Here is a 24101-nt window from a genome sequence, read left to right as displayed (position 1 = left end):
ATATTTACATGAAGGACAAAAGGTATTTGTCCTTTTTGATGGCTGAGTAATATTCTGTTGTGTATATATATCACATCATTTTTATCCATTTACTTGTCAGTGGACATCTTGGCTCTTTCCACAGTTTGAGTATACCATATCATATCATATTTTAAATCAGTAGACTTCAGATTCTGCAGAGTTCTGTTTTCTTAATTAGGTTTTCAGATTTTTATTGCTACTATATTAACATTTTTATTCTATTTTCTTTTTTTTTGTTTAAAGATTTTATTTATTTATTCATGAGAGAGAGGCAGAGACACAGGCAGAGGGAGAAGCAGGCTCCACACGGGGAGCCTGACGTGGGACTTGATCCTGGGTCTCCAGGATCAGGCCCTGGGCCGAAGGCAGCGCCAAACCACTGGGCCACCAGGGCTGCCCTTTATTCTATTTTCTAACTCATTACTGATGTATAAGAAATATATATTTTTAATTATATACACATATATTATTATACACACATATCTAGTTACTTAACTAGATTCATTAGTTTGGGGGTGCCTGGGTGGTTCAGTTGGTTAAGCAAGCGTCTGCCTTTGGCTCAGGTCATGATCCCAGGTTCCTGGGACCGAGCCCCGTGTCAGGCTCCCTGCTCTTTGGGGAGCCTGCTTCTCCCTCTCCCTCTGCCACTTTCTCTGCTTGTGCTCTCTCACACTCTGTCAAATAAACAAATAAATAAAATATTTTAAAAAATAAATTTATTAGTTTGAAGTTTTTCTTTTCTAGGTAGATATCATCTGAAAATATTTATTTCAACCAATATTTCTGCCTTTTATTTTTTGTATTTTTATTACACTATTTAGAATTTGCAAAACAGTGTTTAATGTTTGCCCTTACAAATGGGATCCTTGTATTTAATTAAAATGTGTCTAGTTTGGTGTTTTGAACCCATCCCCTCCAACCTCCACAGGTTCTGATTCATTAAATCTGAGGGGGGATCCAGGTGACTGTGCTTTGTTAGCTACACAGATAATATTGAAGTATATTCTTTCCCAATACACCGTTGAGGATCCTATTCTAGTATTATTTAATATAATGTGCATTATTTTTCATCTTACGGAAGCATTGCTCCATTCTAAGTTTAAGAGTTATTCATTGGGAGTTGGATTTCATAAAATGTCCATTTCAGCATCTCAATGATCCTCCACTGGGATAAAATATGAAAGCATATCTGGTTGAAGGCACCTAGAACTACCAAAGCAGGCTGGACATAAAATGCCAGGTCTCTAGAGAGAGTAAACTTATTTGGGTAAATCTGGTATTCTGTGCCATCTTCCTCTTGAGGCATCTTTCCATGCTAGAGCAGTTGATCAAGCAGTTGATCAAGCAGTGGGGCCCCAGGCTGGTTTAGTCAGTGGACCATGCAACTCTTGATCTCAGGGCTGGGAGTTCAAGTACCATGTTTGGTGTGGAGATGACTTAAAAATAAAATCTTAAAAAAGAAAAAAGAAGAAGCAGCTGAGGAGTAACGAAGAGACTAAAAAGCTTAACAGTGCTTTTGGCAGACTTGGGCAAGGGAGAGAACCACTGGGTTCAGAGCCACTGTAGGGAGGGGCCTGTCAAGTACTCTGGGCTTTCCTAATGGTCACCTTTATGTATCAACTTGGCTAGGCCACAGTACCCAGATATTTGGACAAATATTAATGTAGGTGTTTCTCTGGAGGAATTTTTAAGATGAAACTAACAGTTAAATCAGTAGACTTCAAGTACTGAAGATTATCCTCCACAATAGGGGTGGGTTTCACCCCATCAGCAATGACCTTAACAGAAAAGATTGATCTTCCTGGAAGAAGGGGGAAAGGTAGAAAACAAAGTATAAAAGTGGTGAACTTATACACAAATATGTCAGTAATTATATTACATTTAAATTGAGTAAATATTCCTATTTTTTTTATTTTTTAAAGATTTTGTTTATTTATTCATGAGAGACACAGAAAGAGAGAGGCAGGGACATAGGGAGAGGGAGAACCAGGCTCCACTCAGGGAGCCCAATGTGGGACTGGATCCCGGAACTCCAGGATCAGGCCCTGAATCAAAGACGGAAGCTCAACCGCTGAGCCACCCAGGTGTCCCTAAATATCCCTATTTAAAGATAAAAGATTGTTCAACTAGATATCTGGTGATATCAAATTGGCAACTCACTACTTATAAGGGATGCACCTTACATACAAAGATTCAGTAAAATTGAAGTAAGACACACTAGTCAAAAGAAAGTTATGCTAACATCAAAGTACATTTTAAGGCAAGGAGCAGTCCTAAAGGAAAGAGACATTTTATAATATAAAAGGGCCAGTCCACCAGAGGGTATAACAATTCCACATTTATATGCACCCAATAGCACATATATATATGGGCAGAGAGAGAGAGAGAGCAAAAATTAACTAAACAAAAAGGAGAAATAGATATATTTGCAATCACACTGGGAGTAACACAATTTTCTCAGCAACTGATAGAACAAGGAGACACAAAAACCAGGAAAGATACAGAGTATTTGAACAACAGGATTAAATCTTATCTGGTACAGAATGTTGAGTGAACACTTTTTGTTTCCCTGAAATTGTCGCTATGGCCTCAACTGCAAATAGGCTCTAGGAGATGGCCAAAAATGGAGCCCAACACCTTCCCCAGGACTTACTGAGAAGCAGCTCAGCCACCTTACTTTCTGGTTTCCTTCCCTCCAGGTATCTCTGTGGGAAAGCCAGAGAGAGAGGAGATTGAGTCTTCTCAGCCAAGTCCTCAGTATTGGGGGAGAGCAGTGTTGTAATGAAAGGGGATTCTCCTATTACTGTGTGGAGAGGGTGGGCTCCATCACTGTCAAGTAAGGGAGGGATTTCAAGAGGACAATCTGGAAGATCCAAGTGCCCAGAATAGTTTTGACTCTCCATAGGGGTGTCAGCTTGTACAGTGCCTGTATTGATCTGCTCTGAGCCCACCTAAAGATGCTAGTTGGAAAGCATAATACAGTAGACAGTGGGGAGGTCTGTGGAGCAGACTGGACACCTCCAGTTTTGTTATGTCCTCATAGGACCAATGGGCACAGGGAAGGTGGCTGGGCTGGAGCCTTCTTGCTAATATTCCACACAAGAAAAAAGCTGTGGTTGTACCTTTGGAGAGGGTGGGGACAAGGGAGAGTGAAAGCATTTGAACCAGGCCAGACTTCCCACATCAAGGAGTATGAGCTTGGGTAAGAAGCATGGAACCCACAAAAAACTCCACACGGGATCACTACAAGAAAGCCAGCATTTTGACAGTGCTAAACAGAGTAACAACCAAAGGGGAAAATTTTGAAATCTACCATACATCTACATAAAAAGACACATGTCCTTCCTTTCTCTCCAATCCTCTGGGATGACCCTGATCCTGGAGGACCTAGAAACAGACTACACCCCTTTCCACTTTCTAGGCATCCCAAACCTTGGGCTGGCCTGAGAGATGTCCCGGATCCCTAATCTTTCCCTTATTATCAGGGAGTGCCCTCCTCCAACTTGCAGTCGACCGATCCCTCCCATCAACCCTTTGGGTGTGGTACCCAGGTCCCTATCCTCATCTGCAGACAGAATAAGCTGGAGGAGAATAATAGGGGAATAGGGACCAGATGACTTTAAAAGCAGGGTTGATAGCCTCCGTGCTAGATGGTTCTTTTTTTTAGATGGTTCTTTTAAAAGTCAAGATCCACCTGACACATGGGTCTGCCCATCCGGAAAGGTGACTTTTTCTTTTTTAAAGATTTTATTTATTTGAAAGAGAGAGAGAGAGCAGAGCTCGGGGAAGGGTAGAGGGAGAGGGAGAAGCAGACTCCCCACTGAGCAGGGAGCCCAATGTGGGGCTCAATCCCAGGACCTTGAGATCATGACCTGAGCCAAAGGCAGTCATTTAACTACTGAGCCATCGAGGTGCCCCCAGAAGGGTGGTTTTTCAATGAAAGCAGGAACCATCCACCTTCATATTTTAAGTAGGGGCTGTAGTTTTCCTGAGCGGTTAGGATTCCCTTCCCATCTCTCTAGGCAAGAGAAGGATGTTTCCCCTGCCCAACTAAGGTCCCCAAAGGGTGATTCATGGCAAACTACTGGCTTTAGGCCTCACTATTATTACTCTGATTGTTATAATCAATACGCTACTTATTGACTTGTGTCTATGTGCCATAAATTATACTAAGCCCCATGTATGCAATCTCTTCTTTATTCCTGGTATTATTCACATTTTATAAAGTTGAGGGCTGTCAAGCTGGAGAAGGTGAGGCACTTAGTGAAGTGATATAGCCAGTAAGTGAAGAAAACCAGGAATCCATCCCAGGTCAGTCTGGCTCTAGATAGAGCCTATTTGTAACCTCAGCATTATGCCCTCCCCTAGTCCTGAGGGGGAAAATATACTTGCAATTTGGGATCAGCTGAGCACTACTAGAAGTATCACTTGCAGTGTCTGAAGGTGAGGTTCTCCCATAACCATGCAGCACAAATGATTTAGGATCAGTCTTAATTCCAAAATGTTAAGGCAAAGGCAAGTCTTTCTTTTTCTACGTTTGGTTTAAGAATTCTTGGCCAGCTAAAATAACCTTGAACATATCAAATGAAGAAGCTGTGAAAGCCCAAAATAGAAGATGGCCACTCAAGACCTCATAAAACTTAAAGTTTAGAATACATTTTTTCACTGTCTTAAAAATACTTTTCTTCAGTAACACCTTTTGTGGTGAGAATGGAATCTGGCAGGAAGAGCAGACTCAGGAAGAGGCTTTTGAGCCATGATACTGGAAAGTGAGTTTGTGTGGGACCAAACACCTAGGAAGTTCACTTCCTTGGGCTCCCACAAAACAAGTCAGCTGCCCCAATTTTTATAAATATGAGACTGATCTCTGGCTGGAGCCAATTCACTGCCCTGACAATTTTAAAACTTAATCTAAATAAAGCACCCATGGGCGACTTTTTGCCTCTTGGAGTTGCAAATGCCTCTCCTGAATGGCAGACCCCCAACCCCAGTTTGGTTTATTATTATTTTTTTATTTTTACTTTTATTCTTTGGACTTAGCTGTTGAGCTAGACCCAGAATCCAGTTTATCTTCCTTGAGTAAGAACAACCTGTGCCTCCTCTACCACAAATTAAAAGTCTGTTTATTTATTGATCGTTCTACCCCAAATCTATGCCAGCTCTTCAACAAGTTGTGAAAACCCAGGATTCTCAGATGAGTATCTGACATAAGGAACAGATGGGCTTTCAAAAGCAATTCTACCACAGGTCACTGCCATAATTTCTGCCCTGCAGTGGCAAGAATAATATCAAATTGTCTGCAATTTTTATTGACCTTTCCTCAGTCTGGGACATGGACGAATTGATTCAGTGCTGCTATTCTACTTCATGGGCCAGAACGGGGGTGGGGTGGGGGGGACAGCTTTCCTGAGGGCTGATCCAGGCTGAATTCTGACACCAGTACTTTTCCATTCATTAAAAAAAAAAAAAAATCTGATACTATCTTTGGATGGGCTGGTTGCATAGCCCCTTGCTACAAAAAAAAGGAAAGAAAGGAAAGAAAGGAAAGAAAGGAAAGAAAGGAAGAAAGGAAGAAAGGAAGAAAGGAAGAAAGAAAGAAAGAAAGAAAGAAAGAAAGAAAGAAAGAAAGAAAGAAAGAAAGAGTAAGAAGATATATATTTTTTTACTCTGCTGATAGGGCTTTGTTTTCCTGGACAAAGAATGGTTTGTATATACAACAGACCCTGCTAGCCAATTATGGACAGAAAGAAGGGCTGTAGGATCAAAACCTGGAACATTGAAATTATTACTTGGGTAGGTATTCCTATGTTATTCTCAAGTTCATAAATAGACAACCACACTGTCCAAAATTTGACTCTCCAAATTTGCCTGCACAGAAACCCTTTGTGGTTATTGCAAGTTCCTTTTCTGATGTGAAGTGGGAATCAATGTAGTAAGTGTCTCACGGGTTCTCTACTAAACTTTGGTGAGCTGTGTTACAACAAAACAAAAACAGTTGGAAAGTTGAGAGCCTCGGATCTTACTCAGCCACCAATAAAGATTGGCAGCTGCACCCCAAGCACTTGCCAAAGACTGCAAATTCCAAGTTCACTGTCATTAAATATTTATTAAAATGTCACTGAAAAGGAACTGGGAGTTGTTTAAAATCCATGCAGTCAAGCATCTAGGTTAAGCTAGATTAGCGAGAGCTAGGTGTCTGAACTGAACTAGATACTGCCCCATCGCCTGCACCCATCTGAGTTTCAGGAGAATTATTTTTACTACGTATTAAGCTTTACTACATATTGTACTTCACTATTATATATATATATATATATATATATATATATATATATATATATATTTTACTATATATTGTGCCAACAGTTACATGGCAAAACAGAGCCCTCTACGTGTTGTTTGGGTTCACTGTACAAATGTTTATAGTATTTATGACATGACACACCATGGGGCTCATCCATAGAAGGAATGTAGTCTATATTCATCTGTCCCCACGTTCAATCAATTTATTTTCTTTCTCTAGTATTTTACATATCCTGGAAAACCTTTCTACTAGGTATCCAGAGTCTGGAGACTTGACAATTAGTGGGCATAAATATTTGTTTAAACAATTAAGAGTGGAGTACAAATAAATTATAATTGTAAAGAATATAAGTTAAATTATGAAAGTGAAATATAAATAAAGTGAAAACATTTATTCCTCCCTTACATGGGTTCCCTCAACACTCATATGTAAAGTTGTTGCTCATCCTGTGTATACTCATCAATTAGGAAGAAATTGCTCTTGTGCTCTTTCATGAGAGTATGGCTCCTTTATCTTGTTCCATTATTCATCCTTGAAGACGAAAGCACAGCATTTACTTCTGTGTACTGTGAACAGTGCTCTGTATACAATAAGTGCTCAATAAATGCAAATAAAATGAATGAATGACCCACGACCTGCATGTGTGACCCATGTTTTTGGGAGTGAAGGGGTCACTACCCCATAATTCTGGTGTCATTATCTAGAGTCAACAGCACTTGGTGTTCTCATTTCTATTGGCTTGTTCACCTTAGGTCATACTGCCCACAGTGGTGATTGCAGGCCCTAACTTTTTCTCCTAGGCACCTGTTGTAGACATCTGTTCCATTTGCTTGCTCCGCACCAACTCCTCCTTTTGCTCTTAATGCCATCAAGATTTTTTTTGGAGAATGAATTCTCCCCCACTCTCAGTGCATGTGGTTCAGCTGGTGTAGAGGCATAAGATCCAGGCCTGGCCAATCAGAGCATGCTATCTCCCTGCCCACAGTGATTGGTCCTAGGATGACCAAATCCATGACTTAACAATTCAATCACAAGACTTTGTTTTGGAACTGTTGGATACGGAAGTTTTTTTCTTGTTCGATTTACCAGGACAATAGGATATAAACCTATAGCCATCAAAACTACCATATTGGAAAAACTTAATTAGGGATCCCTGGGTGGCGCAGCGGTTTAGCGCCTGCCTTTGGCCCAGGGCACGATCCTGGAGACCCAGGATCGAATCCCACGTCGGGCTCCTGGTGCATGGAGCCTGCTTCTCCCTCTGCCTATGTCTCTGCCTCTCTTTCTCTCTCTGTGTGACTATCATAAATAAATAAAAATAAATAAAAAAAGAAAAACTTAATTAAATGAACACACACACAAATAAATAAATGAACAAACACTGAGTATATAAGAGCCAAGAGAGGAATACAGAATAAGTCTTGGGGTACCTGGCTGGCTCAGTCAGGAGAGCATGCAACTCTTGATCTTGGGATTGTGAGTTTTAGTCTCACATTGGGTATAGGGATTACTTAAAAATAAAATCTTTAAAACAAGACATAAGAAACAAAATGAGTCCTGATGGCAGTGGGCACTAGATCCAACTGTGCCTGAATACCAGTTTGAACTGAATTTTCTGTCAGCGCAATGAAAATAGTTCAGACTAACACAGGATTCTATTGTCATTATACGGTCTCTTCCTAGGCCATTTTTAAATTCCAAGGGCCATAATCAGAGGCTTTGTGCTTACAGAACAACACATTCTGAGAACTAGAATATTTGTGTAAACTTATCCTGAGTCTACCATGGTTCAATTAAGAATAATTTAAAACTCCAAAGCCATGGGAAAAGTATAGAACACTGAACTGCGTGAGAGAAGTTCTAGACACAGACATTTAAGCATAGCAAGCGGGGCTGTTAAGAGCTATTCAAGGTGGCAAAGGGGCCAGTGCTGTTTTTAAAGCAAAGTGAAGTGAAGAAAGGAGACTGCCAAGAATTGGGAAGCTAACTACAGGGACAGAGGAAAATCTAAGAATAGTCTTACTTCCTTTAGTCCAGGTGATATTTCTACTTCTCTTACCCACTAATAACCCATTACCATTTCTCCAACACAAGTCACAACGTAAGTCTCACTCAGGCCCGGGAAAAGGACAGAAATAACCCTCTGGCCATTGTGGTAGTTCTTTTTTGGAGAAGAGTGAGACAGGGAAAGTAATCCTTCCCTAGGAACTGGGGAAGAGAGACCTGCTAAGCCCAGATGGATACAGAGGGCTTCTATAGGCCAAAAGCCCAATTCTCTCTTCCTTAGGTCAATACTTTCTCGGCTCTCCACCCTCCAGGTTTTATCCAAAGATCTCTGCTAGCTCTTTCAGGCAAGGTTTATGTTGAATGGGTTCCAGTGGTGAGGTCATTCTAATGGAAGGTTTCCATATATGACATGCCTCTGCTGCTGCGCCCAAGAGCATTCCCAAGGCCCTTTCACTGATGCTGTCCAAGAATAAGATCTTGGCCGAATTCCCACACTGAAGGGGCAGTGGAGCTTTGGTTTCTGAAAATAGCAGGCATTGTCCTTTTTGTCCAATTAGAAAAGCAACATTGTTCTCTGAAGAATATTTGGGAAATTAAAAAAAAAAAAAGTAGAAGGAAAGAAAAAGAATAACCATGCCATAATTACATCATCTGCAGATAACTAATATGAATATTTAGGTGTGTTTCTTTCTCATGGTTTTATGAATATATCTATCTACATATATTTTAGGAAGGCAGTGTTGCATTATGGTAAGAGTGTGGGTTTGGAAGTCTGACGCCACTCATTAAAGAGTTCTGTGGCCTTTGGCAACTTATCTCTTCAAGTTGTTTAACTCCTTCAACAATAAAGTTTGCTATTTTTTAAATTAGTGCCCTACCAGTATAATATTATTTTAACTTACAAGTTTATAATAAGAGCTATCTGGTAATAAAATTTCTCCCAACATTCTTCTTTTAATTTTTAAAAATGGTTATTTCATTTATTTCATATTGGTTTTAGAGTAGTATTTTCAATGGGTGTTATACTATATGTTAGCAAATCAAACTCCAATAAAAAAATACACAAAAAAAATTAAAGCAATTAGGCAAGAAAGGAAATACAAAGCACTCAAATCAGAAACAAAAGAGTAGTACTTCCAAGTTAAAAAAAAAAAGAGAGAGGTGCCTCTCATTCATTCACTCACTCATTTATTTATGAGAGATACAGAGAGAGAGAGACAGAGACAGAGACATAGGCAGAGGGAGAAGGAGGCTCCCCACAGGGAGCCCTATGTGGGACTTGATCCTAAGACCCTGTATAATGACCTAAGCCAAAGGTAGATGCTCATCCTGAGCCACCCAGGCATCCCAGCATCTGACTCTTGATCTCTGCTCAGGTCTTGATCTTCAGGGTCATGAGTTCAAGCCCTACATTGAGCTCCATGATGGGCATGGAGCCTACTTCAAAAAAATGTGATTTGGGGGCACCTGTGTGACTCAAGTCAGTTGAACATCTGCCTTAGGCTCAGGGTTCTGGGATCAAGCCCCAAGATGGGTTCCCTGCTCAGCAGGAAGCCTACTACTCCTTCTACCCCCTGCTTGTGCTCTCTCTCTCAAATAAATAAACTTTTTTTATATAAACTTTTTTTAATGGGATTTATAGATTTGCACTTAAATTTATGGATCAATTAAAAAAGAATTAGCATCTTTAAAGAACTAAGTCCTCCCCTCATGGTATATAGCATATCTGCCTTTCCGTTTACTTTCTTCATGTCCTTCTATAAAGCACAGTTTTCCGACAAATACCCACCATTTGCTTTGACGTGGATGGAACTGGAGGGTATTATGCTGAGTGAAGTATGTCAATTGGAAAAGGACAAACATCATATGGTCTCATTCATTTGGAGAATATAAAAATTAGTGAAAGGGAATAAAGGGATAGGAGAGAAAATGAGTGAAAATATCAGTGAGGGTGACAAAAAATGAGAGACACTTAACTCTGGGAAATGAACAAGGGGTAGTGGAAAGGGAGGTGGGTGGGGGGTTGGGGTGACTGGGTGATGGGCACTGAGGGTGGCACTTGGCAGGATGAGCACTGGGTGTTATGCTAAATGTTGGCAAATTGAACTCCAATAAAAAATTTTTTAAAAAAAGCATAGTTTTCTTCCTATGAGTCTTGCACGTTTTCTATTAATTCTGTTCCAAGGTATTTTCTGTTTTTGGTTGCTAGGATGAAGGAGATTTCTTCCCCCCCGCCCCCCCCAACTACAACTGGATTTTTTTTTTAAGATTTTATGGATTTGAGAGTGTACACACACACACACACACACACACACACACACACACACACACACGAGTGTGGGGGGGAGGGGCAGAGGAAGAGAGGGAGCAGATCCCCCACCCAGCAGGGAGCCTGACCTGGGGCCCAGTGGGGCCTAATCTCAGGTCCCCAAGATCATGATCTGAGCCAAAGGCAGATGCTCAACCGACTGAGTCACTAACTAGTTGTTTCATGAACTAGGAAAAGCTATTTCAGAAGTTTAATATATGTCTTTTAGTGGATGACTGCTGCTCTTTATTAGATCTAACCATTTTTCAGGATTAATTATCTCTAGATTTCTAGGTAGATACTTAGTTTGCCGCCAAGAACTGTGTTTCCTCTTCAATAGTAAACTGTTTATCTTACTTCATTACATTGGCTAGGTTATCCTTTCAGGACGCCATGACATAATAGTGGCTAGAATGGGTCTGCCTTATTTGACATTATTTTTTTGTTAAGAATGATGCATGATGGGGGTACCTAGGTGGCTCAGTTAAGCATCCGCCTTTGGCTCAGGTCGTGATCCTGGGGTCCTGGGATCAGTCTGTGTCCGGCTCCCTGCTTAGTAGGAAGTCTGCTTCTCCCTCTCCCTCTGCTCCTCCCCTCCCTACCACTGGTACTCTCTCATGTTCTCTCTAGAATAAATAAATAAAATCTTTTAAAAAAAGAATGATGCATGTTGGTGTGTTGAATCATTATTGTGCACCTGAAAATAATGTAATACAGTATGTTAACTCTACTAGAATTAAAGTTTAAAAAAAAAGAATAATGCTTCATGTTCTTTTAGACTTATCATGTTAATGAAACTTCTTTTTTCTCCCCTAATTTATTAGGGAAGTTTCAAAAATAAAGAATAAATGTTGATTTTCATCTTCAAATATTTTATTATCCATGAGAGACTCTTAGGTTTGTTTTTTTCCTTTGACCTACTTCTGTGAAATATGATATTAGGGGATTTCTTTTATGGGGCCATCGTTATGTTCTCAACAAACTCACCAAATGCATCAGGGCTCTGGAGCTGGGCAGACCTGGGTTGATATCCTAGCCTACCACTTACTAGCTTAGCATCATGGGCAAGTTCTAATGTGTTCTAAGTTCTAAGGTATCATAGGATGGACAACAAATGCTGGTAGTTAATGTTCCTTTACTATATTGATAAATTTGTTAGTGCTTTATTTAGGACTTAGGCATCTGTATTACCAAGCTTAGGTGAAGTGTGTGTATGTGTGTATGTACATGATTTATTAGGTTGTATTCATAAAAATGAGTTATGTTGATTTTCTTAACTTTCTATGCTCAACAACAGTTAAAATAGCAAGAGATATTTAAACACCAAAGTCCACAGCAGCACTATTCACAAGCCAAGAAATGGAGGCAACCCAAGTGTTATCAATGGATGAGTAGATAAACAAGATGTGATATATACACATAATGGAATATTATACAGCCTCAAAAAGGAAGGAAATTCTGACAGATGCTACAACATGGATGATCCTTCATGACATTATGGTAAGTAAAACAAACCAGTCATAAAAAGACAAATATTGTATGATTCCATTTATATGAGGTATCCAAAGAGACAAACTCATTAAGACAGAAAATAGAGGGGTGGTCACCTGGGGGTGGGGGAAAGAGATGTGGTTCAATGGGTACAGAGTTTTAGTTTTAAAGATAAAAAAGTTCTGGAGATCTGTTTCACAAGAATATGAGTACTTAACACTACTCAGCTGTACACTTAAAAATGGTTGAGATGGCAAACTTTATGTTATGGATTTTTTTTTGCCACAATAATTACTTTAAATGTAAACGGACAAAATTCTCCAATCAAAAAACCTAGAGCGGTTGCCTCTATATGCTGCCTACCATAGACTCACTTCAGATGTAAGGACATACACAGATTGAAAAGGAAGGGATAAAAAGAGATGTTCCATGCAAATGGAAACCAAAGGAAAGCCAGGGCAACTATACTTATATCAGATAAAACGACTTTAAAATAAAGACTGCAATAAGAGATAAAGCAGGACATTACATAATGATAAAGAGATCAATCCAATAAGAAGCTATAACATACGTAAATATTTATGCCTGCAACATGGGAGCATCTAAATATATAAAGCAAATATTAACAGACCTACAAGGAGAATGATAGCAATACAATAGTTGATGACTTTAATATATAACTCACATAAATTAATAGATCATCCAGACAGAAAATCAATAAGGAAATATCAGCTTTAAACAAAACTTAGACCAGATGAACTTAACAGATATATACAGAACTGTCCATCCCAAAGCAACAGATACACATTCTTCTCAAGTATATATGGAATACTCTCTAGGATAGACATATATTAGGCCATAAAACAAGTCTTCACAAATTTTTAAAAAGACTGAAATCATATTAAGCATCTTTTCCAATCACAATGGTATGAAACTCGAGATCAATCACAAGACGACTAGAAAATTCACAAATATGTGGAGATTAAACAACATGCTACTGAACAACCAATGGGTCAACGAAGAAATCAAAAGCAAAATACACCTTGAGATAAATGGAAATACAACATACGCTGGGATGGGATACACTTACGGGATGTAGCAAAAGCAGTTATTAAAGGGAAGTTCACAGTGATAAAATGCCTATTTTAAGAAAGAAGAAAAATCTCAAACAACCTAACTTTACACCTCAAGGAACTAGAAAGAAAAAGAACAAATGAAGTCCAAAATTACAAGAAAAAAGAAAATAAAGATAAGAGCAGAAATAAATTAGAGAGTAAAAATAGAAAAAAAAAATCAATGAAACCAAGAGCTGGTTTTTGAAAAGGTAAACAAAATTGACAAACCTGTATCTAGATTCACTAAGAAAAAAAAGAGAAAAGGCCCCAATAAATAAAATCAGAAATGAAAGGGATGTTACAACTGATACCACAGAAATACAAATGATCACAAAAGACCATACAATCTATACAATTACATATCAACAAATTGGACAACATAAAAGAAATAAATTCCCAGAAACATACAATCTTCCAAGACTGAATCATGAATACAAAATCTCAAGAGACTAATTACTAGTAAGGAGATTGAATCAGTAATTTAAACACCACCCACAAGCAAAATTCCAGGACAAAACAGCTTCACTGGTAAGTTCTACCAAATATTCAAAGAATTAATACTAATTCTTATTAAATTCTTCCAAAAAACAGGAGGGAACATTTCCAAACCCATTTAACAAAGGCCAGCATTATCTGATATCAAAATCAGACAAGGACACCACAAGAAAAGAAAATTAAAGTCTAATTTCCTGATAAACAAAGATGCAAAAATCCTAAACAAAATATTAGCAAAGTGAATTCAACAATACATTAAAAGGATCACCCATCATGATCAAGTAGGATTTATTCCAGGGATATGGAGAAAATGGAACCTTTGTGCCCTGTTGGTAGGAATATAAATTGGTGCAGCCACTTCTGAGTGTTTATCTGAAGAAAATGAAAACACTAGCTCAAAAAGATATATGTGCCCACCATGTTCACTGCAGCATTATTTCCAATAGCCAACATATGGGAACAACCTAAATGTCCACTGATGGATGAACAGATTAAAAAAATTGTTTATATATATATCTATATATATCTATATATCTATATATATATCACATATATTGTGATATACATATGCAATAGAATATTATTCAGCCATAAGATAGAATTTTAAAGTTGTAATATATATGTTTATATATACATATATATATATAATCACATATATGTTGTGAGATACATACACGAGTGTACATGCACATGACAGAATATTTTTCAGCTTTTAAAAATAATGAAATCTTGCCAAAACAACATGGATGGAACTTGAGGCCATTATGCTAAGTGGAATAAGTCTGACAGAGAGAGACAAATACCATATGATCTCACTTATATGTAGAATCTTAACAAACAAAACAAGCTCATAGGTAAGCCTTTCGGCCCAGGGCGTGATCCTGGGGTCCCCGGATTGAGTCCCATGTCAGGCTCCCCGCATGGAGCCTGCTTCTCCCTCTGCCTGTGTCTCTGCCTCTCTCTCTCTGTGTCTCTCATTAATAAATAAAAATAAAATCTTTTAAAAAAAGAGATAATTTTGGTTTTTTTTTTTTTTTGATAATTTTGGTTTTATTCACATATAATTTTTTTTTTCTTTTTACCAGAAAATCACCTATTTTACTGAGGAGCAAATTCATTAGCCTAGTTCCACACAGTACTTTCTTATAACATACATTTGTTGTATCCCCTTGTTCATTTCCAATTTTGGATGTTTTTCTTTTTTCTCTTTGACTACTTTATTCCTTTTTTAAAAAATGACTATGAATTTACCAACTCTATTTTAAAATTCAATAATTTTTGTTTTATTTTTATTTTTAAAAAAGATTTATTTGAGAAAGAGAAAGTACGAGCAGGAGGAGAGGCTGAGGGAAGAGCAGTCCCCCTGCTGAGCCAGGAGTCTGATGCGGGGCTTTGATCCCAGGACCCTGGGATCATGACCAGAGCTGAAGGTAAATGCTTAACAGACTGAGCCACCCAGGCACCCCTGATTTCTGCTTGAATATGTGTTTTTTTTTTCTTCCTGGCTTTCCTACTATATATTTTGTTCTTTTTTTCTAATTTGAGTCAAATGTTTAATTCATTTTTTATTCTTTCTTATTAAATAGTTAAAGCATTTAAAGTTCTAAATTTCCTTCCTAGTACAGCTTGTAGAAATTTCAGATGTTTGGTCTTTGATACTGCATTACCGTTCATCTCTAAATAAGTAAATATGCAGTTTTTATCTTTTCGTATGCTTTCCTTCTTTTACCTTCTAAGAGGTAATCTTCTATGATTAACTTGTTAATTTTTAAATTATACAATCTTTAAAATCATTATTCAAAACATGTGCATATTTACTGTTCTGTTCCATAGAACCTTAAGGATTTCCCACCTGTTAGCTAGGTGACTTTGGTCAAGCCTGTGCATTTATTTCTATCTTTTTGAGCGTCAGGCACTATTCTAGGAGCTGAGAATACAAGGGTGAACAAGAACAAGTTGCTGTTTTCAAGGACTGTATACTTTGGATACAGAAACTAGAAATAAACAGGATGATTTTAGCTAATGACAGTGCTATTCAGAGAGTAAAAAGGAGGTGTGGTAGAGTGATGGGGTGGAGGTGGTTTAGATGGGGTTGTCAGGGAAGATCACTCAGCTGCCACATCCCATGAACTCATCTTGGTCGTTAGCCCAGAAAACCTCTCCTGAGCCATTTGGCATCACTCATCTCTCTTTGTTTTCAACTGTTGCCTTCCTTGGCTTCTGTGATAAGATAGTGGTGTCACTATCTCCTGGTCTCCTCCTGCCTCTCTGACCTCCCCTTCTCAGCCTCCATCACATCTTCTCTTGACTACCCACTGAATGAGCCTGTTGGGCAGGATAACCATCTGTCCTGGCCGTTGGAAGAGAGCTCAACTGCTGGCTCCCTCTGCTGAGAGCACTTGCTCACATTCAGACCGTTGGCACAAGGTGACACTGTGGTGGTAGCACAGGCCCAAAAAGCAGTGTCTGAGGCAAGGTGTTAAGATGGCTTCCCACAAAGTGGAGACAGAGCTTCTCAATCAGGGCATGGGTCCAGCTGGCTTCCTTACATACAATTCAACACCAAGGACTCTATTTTAAGAAGGGCTAAGCAAAAGAAAGTAAGGAAGGCACTCACCTGGAAAACAAGCATGATTCCTACCCTTACAGAATTTATATGACAGTTCAGACCCGACCCACATAAGAAGACAATGAGAAAACACTGCAAGATGGCAAAGAACAACTCATTAAATTGTGGGAAACAAGGGGGATCCCTGGGTGGCTCAGCGGTTTAACGCCTGCCTTTGGCCCAGGGCACGATCCTGGAGTCCCTGGATCGAGTCCCATGTCGGGCTCCTGGCATGGAGCTTGCTTCTCCCTCCTCCTGTGTCTCTGCCTCTCTCTCTCTCTCTATGTCTATCATAAATAAATAAATACATAAATCTTTAAAAAAAATAAATTGTGGGAAACAGCCTAAAAGTGCCACTGGAGTTCTAAGAAGGAAGCCCCCAGAGTGAATGTACCAGTGAGAGAAGGCACAATAGCAAGTGGAACCTGAACTAAGCCCTAGGGGATGCAGGGTTGGTCACCAAAGGACATGAGAGCCCATGATTGTGCAGTACAACTGGGCTGGATTCCGGATCTAATAGGCACAGTGAGTGATACTAGACACATCCTATAAGCATATGGTCCCACTTCGGACCCTAAGTAGGCTAAGGCGAACAAAAACCCCAACTCTGAGTAAAGGAGTGGAACCTTTGTGAAGAGGGTTCAAGATTTTTTTTGAAAGACCTTATTTATTTATTCATGAGATACACACACAGAGATAGAGAGAGGCAGAGACACAGGCAGAGGGAGAAGCAGGCTCCATGCAGGGAGCCCGATGTGGGACTTGATCTCGGGACTCCAGGATCACGTCCTGGGCCGAAAGCAGGCACTAAACTGCTGAGCCATCCAGGGATCCCCCATCTTATAGATTTTTAAAAGAAGTTTGGGAAGTTAAGTGACTTGTGGGTGAATAAACAGCTGGGCCTAAAGGCAAAGTCTTAAATATTCAATCTGGCACTTCCTCTCCAGAGGATAATGTTCCAATGGTCTTGATCCAAACAGGCCTTCTCAGTGCCCCAGGCAAAGCTCCTCACAAAAAGAAATGAGTCCTGACTCAGAAGTTCCACTCCTGGTCACATGCTTGAAAGATCCTTGGACAAACTTGTCTCCAAATCCAGGTAGGGTTAAAACACTGAGATATGGGGGCAGGGAGAGCCAGGAGGCACAATATCAACTGATGAACTGTTTTCTAGGGAACAACTGATCTGTTCCTGAACTGTTCTCAAAATCTATTTGAAACAGAACAACATTGCAGGATTTACTGGGCTTTCATGTCATTAAAGCTTTGTTCTCAGAGGTCTCCATTCCTCCCAATCGTCACATGATAAACTTTTCCTTTTACTGGAGCAACTGAAACCCAGAAGAAGTAATCAATAGTTAAAGGGCATAGACACCATGATTTTAAAATTGGGGGTGTCAAAATGAAAGTTCAAACTCTTGCATCTCAAGCAATAAATATCTGCCCCACTAGCCCCACTAGGGAATACTTCTCCCCAGGCTGCCTCTTAAGGTGTCTGTTACCTGACAAAGCAAAATAAAGGCTTAAGTGGTTTCTTCTTCCTCTTTGGTGGCATTTAACTAGAGTATGTGAAAGTGATAATCTGAAGAAGCTCAGCCCTGCCCTGACTCCCAGAAGAGCAACTTCCCCAAAGTCTCTCTGTACCTAGCCCATGGCACTTTGGAAGGTCTGTGCCTCTAAAGTCAACTGGCAACCAGACACTGCCTCTCCCTCCCTACTCAGCCCAGACCAGTAAGCATGGTGCTTCTCTGCCTTGGGAGCATAAAGGCTTTCAGGAGCCCACGAATCAGTCTCTTTACTGAGCAGCTGCTATTGTTTCAATAGAAGCTGTTTCCCCATGTTTCATGTTCTGATTCCCTTTTATTCACAATATGGAATGCTTCCCTCCTTTTTCTACAACTCTGGCTCCTTTTCTCTTTCATGGGCCTGCCCCACCCATCTCCCTGCTTCCTTGTGGTCTGGCTTGCTACCACAGCTTTCCCCCAGAGCTTGGTGGGGAAAGAGACACTGAAACCACCCCATGCAGAGTGACTACAGAGGTGGAAAGAGGGCATTTACACACTGGTTTCCTGCCCCCCAGCAGCCTCTGAGATTTCTGGCACACAGGTGCAGAGGCAGAAAAGATGTGGCCATTTGGTAAAGAGTAAATGACCAATGTGGTTGTGACACATGACATATTCAGTTCACTCCAGTTTGACAAACATTTGCAGAAAGTCTCTGAAGTGCAGAGATGGATAAGAGAGCTCACAATTCTTAGGCAAGCTTTTCAACCCTGGCTGCACCCTAGCAGCTTTAGAGACAAGGACGAAAACAAAACCAAAACACTCTGAGGGACCCCACTCCAGAGATTCAGAATTCATTGGTATGGGGTAGAGCACAAGTATTAGTATTTTCTTAAAAGCACCCCAGGCATTTGAATGTGGAGCCAGGGGCAGGAGCATTATATGATCATATGCAGAAAGTTCTGAATAAAGGCTAAATTTAGGTTTTAGGCAATGCAAAGCTATTGCAGGTTTTGAAGCAAAATAGGAAACATGAGGATGGCTATAATTTAGGAACCTTCTCCTGACTGTACTAGGCAGAACAGACTAGAGTCAAGAAATACTAAAAAGAGAGAGAGAAAGAGAGAGAGAGAGGCTGGGGAAAAGCCTATTATTGCACTAGTCCAAGTAAGGAGAAATAAAGCCCTAAACCAAGCAATAGCCCTGAGCATGGAAAGAAAGGACCAGACTGGGGCAATTACAGGACTACTGAGGCAAGGCATGACAGTCCAGGCTGCCTCTGGGGCCACAGTGGGGAAAGGAAGGCAGTAACAGGAGGGGCACTCTTCCTCTCCCCAGACTTGCTTGGCCCCACATTCCCACCTACACTAGAACTGCAGAAGAGGGGAGCCCCACTAGCCCAGCGGTTTAGCGCTGCCTTCAGCCCAGGGCTTGATCCTGGAGACACAGGATCGAGTCCCACGTCGGGCTACCTGCATGGAGCCTGCCTCTCTCTCTCTCTCTCTCTCTTTCTCTCTCTCTCTGTGTGTGTGTGTGTGTCTGTGTCTGTCATGAATAAATAAATAAAATCTTTAAAAAAAAAAAAAAGAACTGCAGAAGAATTTCCAATACCTTGAGAGTTAAGAACCTAAGAGGAGAAGAATATAAAGACTTGGTTCTTCCAAGGGAAAAGTTCAAAGACACTAACCTGAGTGATAAAGAACATAGTATATTCAAGGACACAAAACTTTAAAATGAAGCGAAACTTTGTACATTTGCAGACTTTCTCACAGAATTGTGATATAAAAAGAACCCACTCTTCTACACAAGGTATTTATTCTCCTGCCCTCACCTGCGGGCACAAACAATACCATTATTTCTAGGTTGCCTTAGAACACTAGGTGCAGCTCATAGAAGGAAATCTATAGAACCAATTGCAGCTTCAAATACCTTCCTAGATGGTGCCGGAGTAAGAAAAACAGTCAACATAGGCAGGGTGGGGTGTCAAGGGAATGGAATCACTCATTTGGAGTGTAACCTGGCACTCCAAATAAAGGCTCTATTATCATTAGCTGAAAGCTTTTAGGGCATAAGAAGGAAGTGAACAGGATGACCCACTTGAGACAACACCAAAAGAACACAACTTCACAGCCCTGGAAGATGGCAACAGCCAGACAAAAGATGAGCAGTTAACAGTGAATTGGGACACGCCTTCAGTGTCAGCCCAGCTCAAATTCCCCATACAACCAGACTTCTTCGTTAGCCTGTTTAGACAATACTTGATCAAACATATCACTCTAGAGTATACACACATAAAATATGTTAATTGTCATTTTATTGTAGAGGAAAAAATATCCTGTAATATTTGTTAAATAACAATACTTCCTGACAAAAATCATTCTTCAGGGTTTTCGAGCCTCACCATCTCGTCAGACATAGTGAGCTATCCCTCACCCTTGTAATAAGCTTCATTAATATTGGCATAAACCACAGGAAAACCCAAAGATTTTCTAAATGGCTTCCCAATTTCTACATAGATGCCCTTAATAATTCCAAAGGTAAACAACAACAAACATATTGGTGGAGAAATTAGGATAGATTAGAGGGGAAAAAAATATTAACACAACTGGTGAATCGAGAACAAAGGGCATAGATAAGTATTCATTATACCATTCTTTCAACTTAATTTTTTCATTACAGATATACTGAAGAGTTGTCTTAGCATTATCATGCCATTTTCCACACTTGCCTAAAAAGTACAGCCAATTATTTCTTTTTAAACCAGAAACAGAAGAATTAGTTCTCCCCCAGGTTATACTCACTTTCAATTCTGTCTAAAAAAGCTTCCAGAGTTTTCTGGAAAGTTTAAATTAAGAGGCTACAGTACACTGATATGGTTTTATAGTTCTTGGGAGGTGTTTGAGTCAAATTTTCATCGAAGGTCTGTGATGGTCACTGCTCTATCCACAACAGTCACGTGGCTGCAGCTCTACAACAGGCAAAAAGAAAGAAAGGGAAAGTCCTGGCAAATTCTAAGAAGTCACTTTTTAAAAGTTCTTATTTAACATGCTGATTCTGGCTAATGGTTTCAGTCTGGAAGCCAGATCACTACTTACATGGCAGTTATGGTGAGGGGCCTGGGATTCAGTGACTCCCCAATCCTAATCTGTAGGCCTCAATCAATGTGGGCCCACATACCTTCATTGACTTTTCAACTGGATGTATATTCTACAGTCATTCATAAAATATACATTTATTTGAAAGAACTGCTGAATTCATTAGTTTTGGGGGCTCACTGCGTCAACCAGTTAATACAGTGCACCCACTGTCACATGGGGAATGCTCACTTTTGGCTTGCAAAAGGGGTCTTTATAACTGAAAAACTGAAAATGTGGTCACTTTTTTTCCAGCCTGTTTCAACATCCTAGTACCTAGATATTTATTACATTCCAAGGCAGACTGACCTATTTATGAACAGATCTGTCAGAAAGTTCATTCTTATATTCAGCTATAAACTCTTTCCTTGAGGACTTAGTTTAGTTCTGGGAGTCTTATGAAATGCACTCAATACCTTTTCATACAACAATACTTCTAACTTAAAGTTGGTTTTCAGATACTCCCTGAGGTTTTCCTTCTAAGCATCCCAGTTCCTTTCATGTGACAGGGTTCTGAGTCCCTTTTCCATACTGGTCACTTTTTAGTGAACCCAAAAGAAATAACACTCCATGGCTAGCATGGAGTGAAGCAACCTATCACATTAGATTTGAGGGGCAAATTGAAACATACCGATCTTATCAACAACTGAAATTTTTTATTCACAGAATACAAGTTAGGGAAAAAAAAACAGAAAACAAAAAAAACTTCCTCAGAAGGTCAGAAAAAGAAATCCCTATTATTTAAGCAAAATTTCAGAAGCAAATATATCTTACCTATCTTAAGTGGCTTTTCCCCTTTGAATCCAAATCTCTTATTAAAGTATAGGCTTAGCTATAACTAACTAACCAACTAAAACTAATATTTAATAAGCAAGCTACTGTACCAGGTACTTTCTGTGTATTCCTTCAATTAAGCCTCTCATTAACCCTATAAAGTAGGTGTTATCATCATTATCATCTCCCTTTACAGATGAGTAGGCTGAGGCCCAGGAAGATGAAGTCTAGTCAGACAGTCCTTAAATGGCAGAGCTACAACTCAAATCCATTCCTATCCCACACCACTTCCTACATGCATCCTTTTTAGGAAGACTTGAAAAGATGAGTGACAAGGATGATCTTCTATGTGGGTCAGATAGGATAATGCACCTCATCAGCTCAGACTGTCCTCTCTGCTTGAATGAAGCACAGCCCCAATTTCTCCTATTTAGATACATACACAGAAGAGAGGTGGATCCTTGCTGTGTGGATGAAATCCTTTCTGGCGACAGGAAGAAATCTCTTCTAGTCCATGGTCAGTTAATTTAAAGAATCCAGTTCTGCAATAAGAAAAAGCAGGCCCAGAATCATGCAAAGGTGCTTCCCCAGTCTGAAACACATGCGCATACACAGAGTTCATTTTGAGACAGCTTCAAAAGTATGCTGGCACATAGGTCTCTTCTCTGGTGAATGAATCAGAGTTAGAGAATGACTCATCACTGCCACCACACTAGTTTTGCTGGGAGAATTCATAGTAAATAACAAGATTTAGAATGAAAAAGAAGTTTAACTGAGATAATCTGTTTGATTTTGAAATTCTTTACTCTGACATCAGTCTCTTAAAATTCCTATTGCTTCAAGTCAAACACTTCAATTTTATGTCCTTTTCTCCTAAAAGCAACAAAAGATTGCTTTGATGCCTTTTTTAAACAAGCATAGTAGGTGTATCAGGATACGGTGCTGAAAAGGTAACCTTTTAAAATAGCCATTTAATCCCACAATCTAGATATTTTAGAGAAAACAAGGTCTTTTAAATAGAGACCTCTTCCTCGCAGACTTTTCCCCACTATCTCCCTGTAATGCCCTTCAGGGCATCTATGTACTTACTCTTGGAACTTGGGGGAGCAAACAATGGCTATTGATTCCGGCAACATCATCTGGTAGGAGCAATGAGTGTGTAGATCAACACTGGAGAGGAAGGCAGTCTGTGTGGGATGAGTCTGAGAAGAGAAAAAAAGGATCTGAGACCCCTGTCAGTGAGACAGCCGAGCCTGGCCCAAGAAGAACACAGAGCAAAAGAGTTCTAAACAGCTGGCCACGACCTCCTTCTCAAGTACAAAGCCACTGGCAGTCATAAGGACGTATGCCTAAAATGTATTACTTTTGAGCATTATAAATAAAGTATAGCTTAACAGGGGTATGTAAAGAAATTCATAATTTGTAATTGACTATCAAGACTTATTTGGCCCCTCATATACTCTCTCTCTGAAACAGAGAGTTATCCATTCTGGAATAGATGGTAGATGCTGTCCGATACTTCAATGCGGTAGAAGTCAAGGACTTAACAAACCACAGTTGGGTAGGATTCTTCTTCTTGATGGAGGTGTTAAAAGGTCAAGCATGAATGTGCAGCTCTACAGGCAAAAATGTCAAATGCTATCCTATGGCTAAAGTACCATCCAAGGATGTGAGAAGCAGGGGCCATCAGGATTTCAGTGGTAGTTAAATCACACAAAAGACCCTATCTTGTTTGGGAAAAGGAACAAGATATTGAAATTTGAGGGTAATCTGTTACAGCACCATCAAAGTTTTATTGAGCACATTGTTTATACACAAATGAGTAACTACATAATGCCTTATGTTCATCTTAGAGGGGTGTGAGTGTAGATAACAAGAATAGGAAAAGAAATCCCCAACTGGACTCAAAAAGACCACCAACCTTTACTGAAAGAACACCCAGAAAATGAATAAATATACCTGATCAGCATTCTCAAACTTGCTGTGTACAAAAATGAAGCTCCCGAGGAGCCTGTCAAAAGCATAGGCTCTTATGCCCTACCTTTAGAAATATCCATCCTGAAACTTTTTCTTTTTTAAAGCTCATTCATGGGTGCCTAGGTGGCTCAATCAGTTAAGCTTCCAACTCTTGATTTTGGCTCAGCTCGTGATCTCAGGGTGGTGAGATGGAGCCTGCTTCAGATTCTCACTCTCTGCCCCTCTTCCTGCCTCTAATTAGTAAACAAGCAAACAAACAAGTAAATATTTCAATGATTCTTATGTGCAGCCTCATCTGAGAAGCACCACTCCACAGAATGCTATGGCCGGCTCACTGTGGAAGAGGCCTGCAGGTCAGGAACATGGTA

At 39.8% G+C, this 24101-nt stretch overlaps 1 protein-coding gene and 1 long non-coding RNA gene across 4 annotated transcripts in view; one reads left to right on the top strand and one right to left on the bottom strand.

Moving 5' to 3' along the window:
* The first annotated feature begins 11721 nt into the window (after positions 1-11721).
* The window catches only part of LOC144280664 (uncharacterized), a 22153-nt gene continuing 9773 nt past the window's right edge, over positions 11722-24101 (top strand). Inside the window, exons 1-2 of the long non-coding RNA XR_013349084.1 lie at positions 11722-11760; positions 11938-12140. This is a non-coding gene — a long non-coding RNA (uncharacterized LOC144280664). The remainder of the gene's footprint in view (positions 11761-11937; positions 12141-24101) is intronic.
* The window catches only part of STAMBP (STAM binding protein), a 26394-nt gene continuing 22438 nt past the window's right edge, over positions 20146-24101 (bottom strand). For all 3 annotated transcript variants that reach the window (XM_077842924.1, XM_077842926.1, XM_077842925.1), the window contains 3 exons: positions 22846-22958; positions 22199-22298; positions 20146-20816 (listed from right to left, as the gene is read on the bottom strand). In XM_077842924.1, coding sequence (XP_077699050.1) covers positions 20760-20816; positions 22199-22298; positions 22846-22958 — 270 coding nt within the window. In that variant the 3' untranslated portion in view covers positions 20146-20759. The remainder of the gene's footprint in view (positions 20817-22198; positions 22299-22845; positions 22959-24101) is intronic.

Source organism: Canis aureus, chromosome 12 (genome assembly GCF_053574225.1).
Source record: "Canis aureus isolate CA01 chromosome 12, VMU_Caureus_v.1.0, whole genome shotgun sequence".
Lineage (NCBI taxonomy): Eukaryota > Metazoa > Chordata > Mammalia > Carnivora > Canidae > Canis > Canis aureus.
This window is presented reverse-complemented; position numbering and strand designations above follow the sequence as displayed.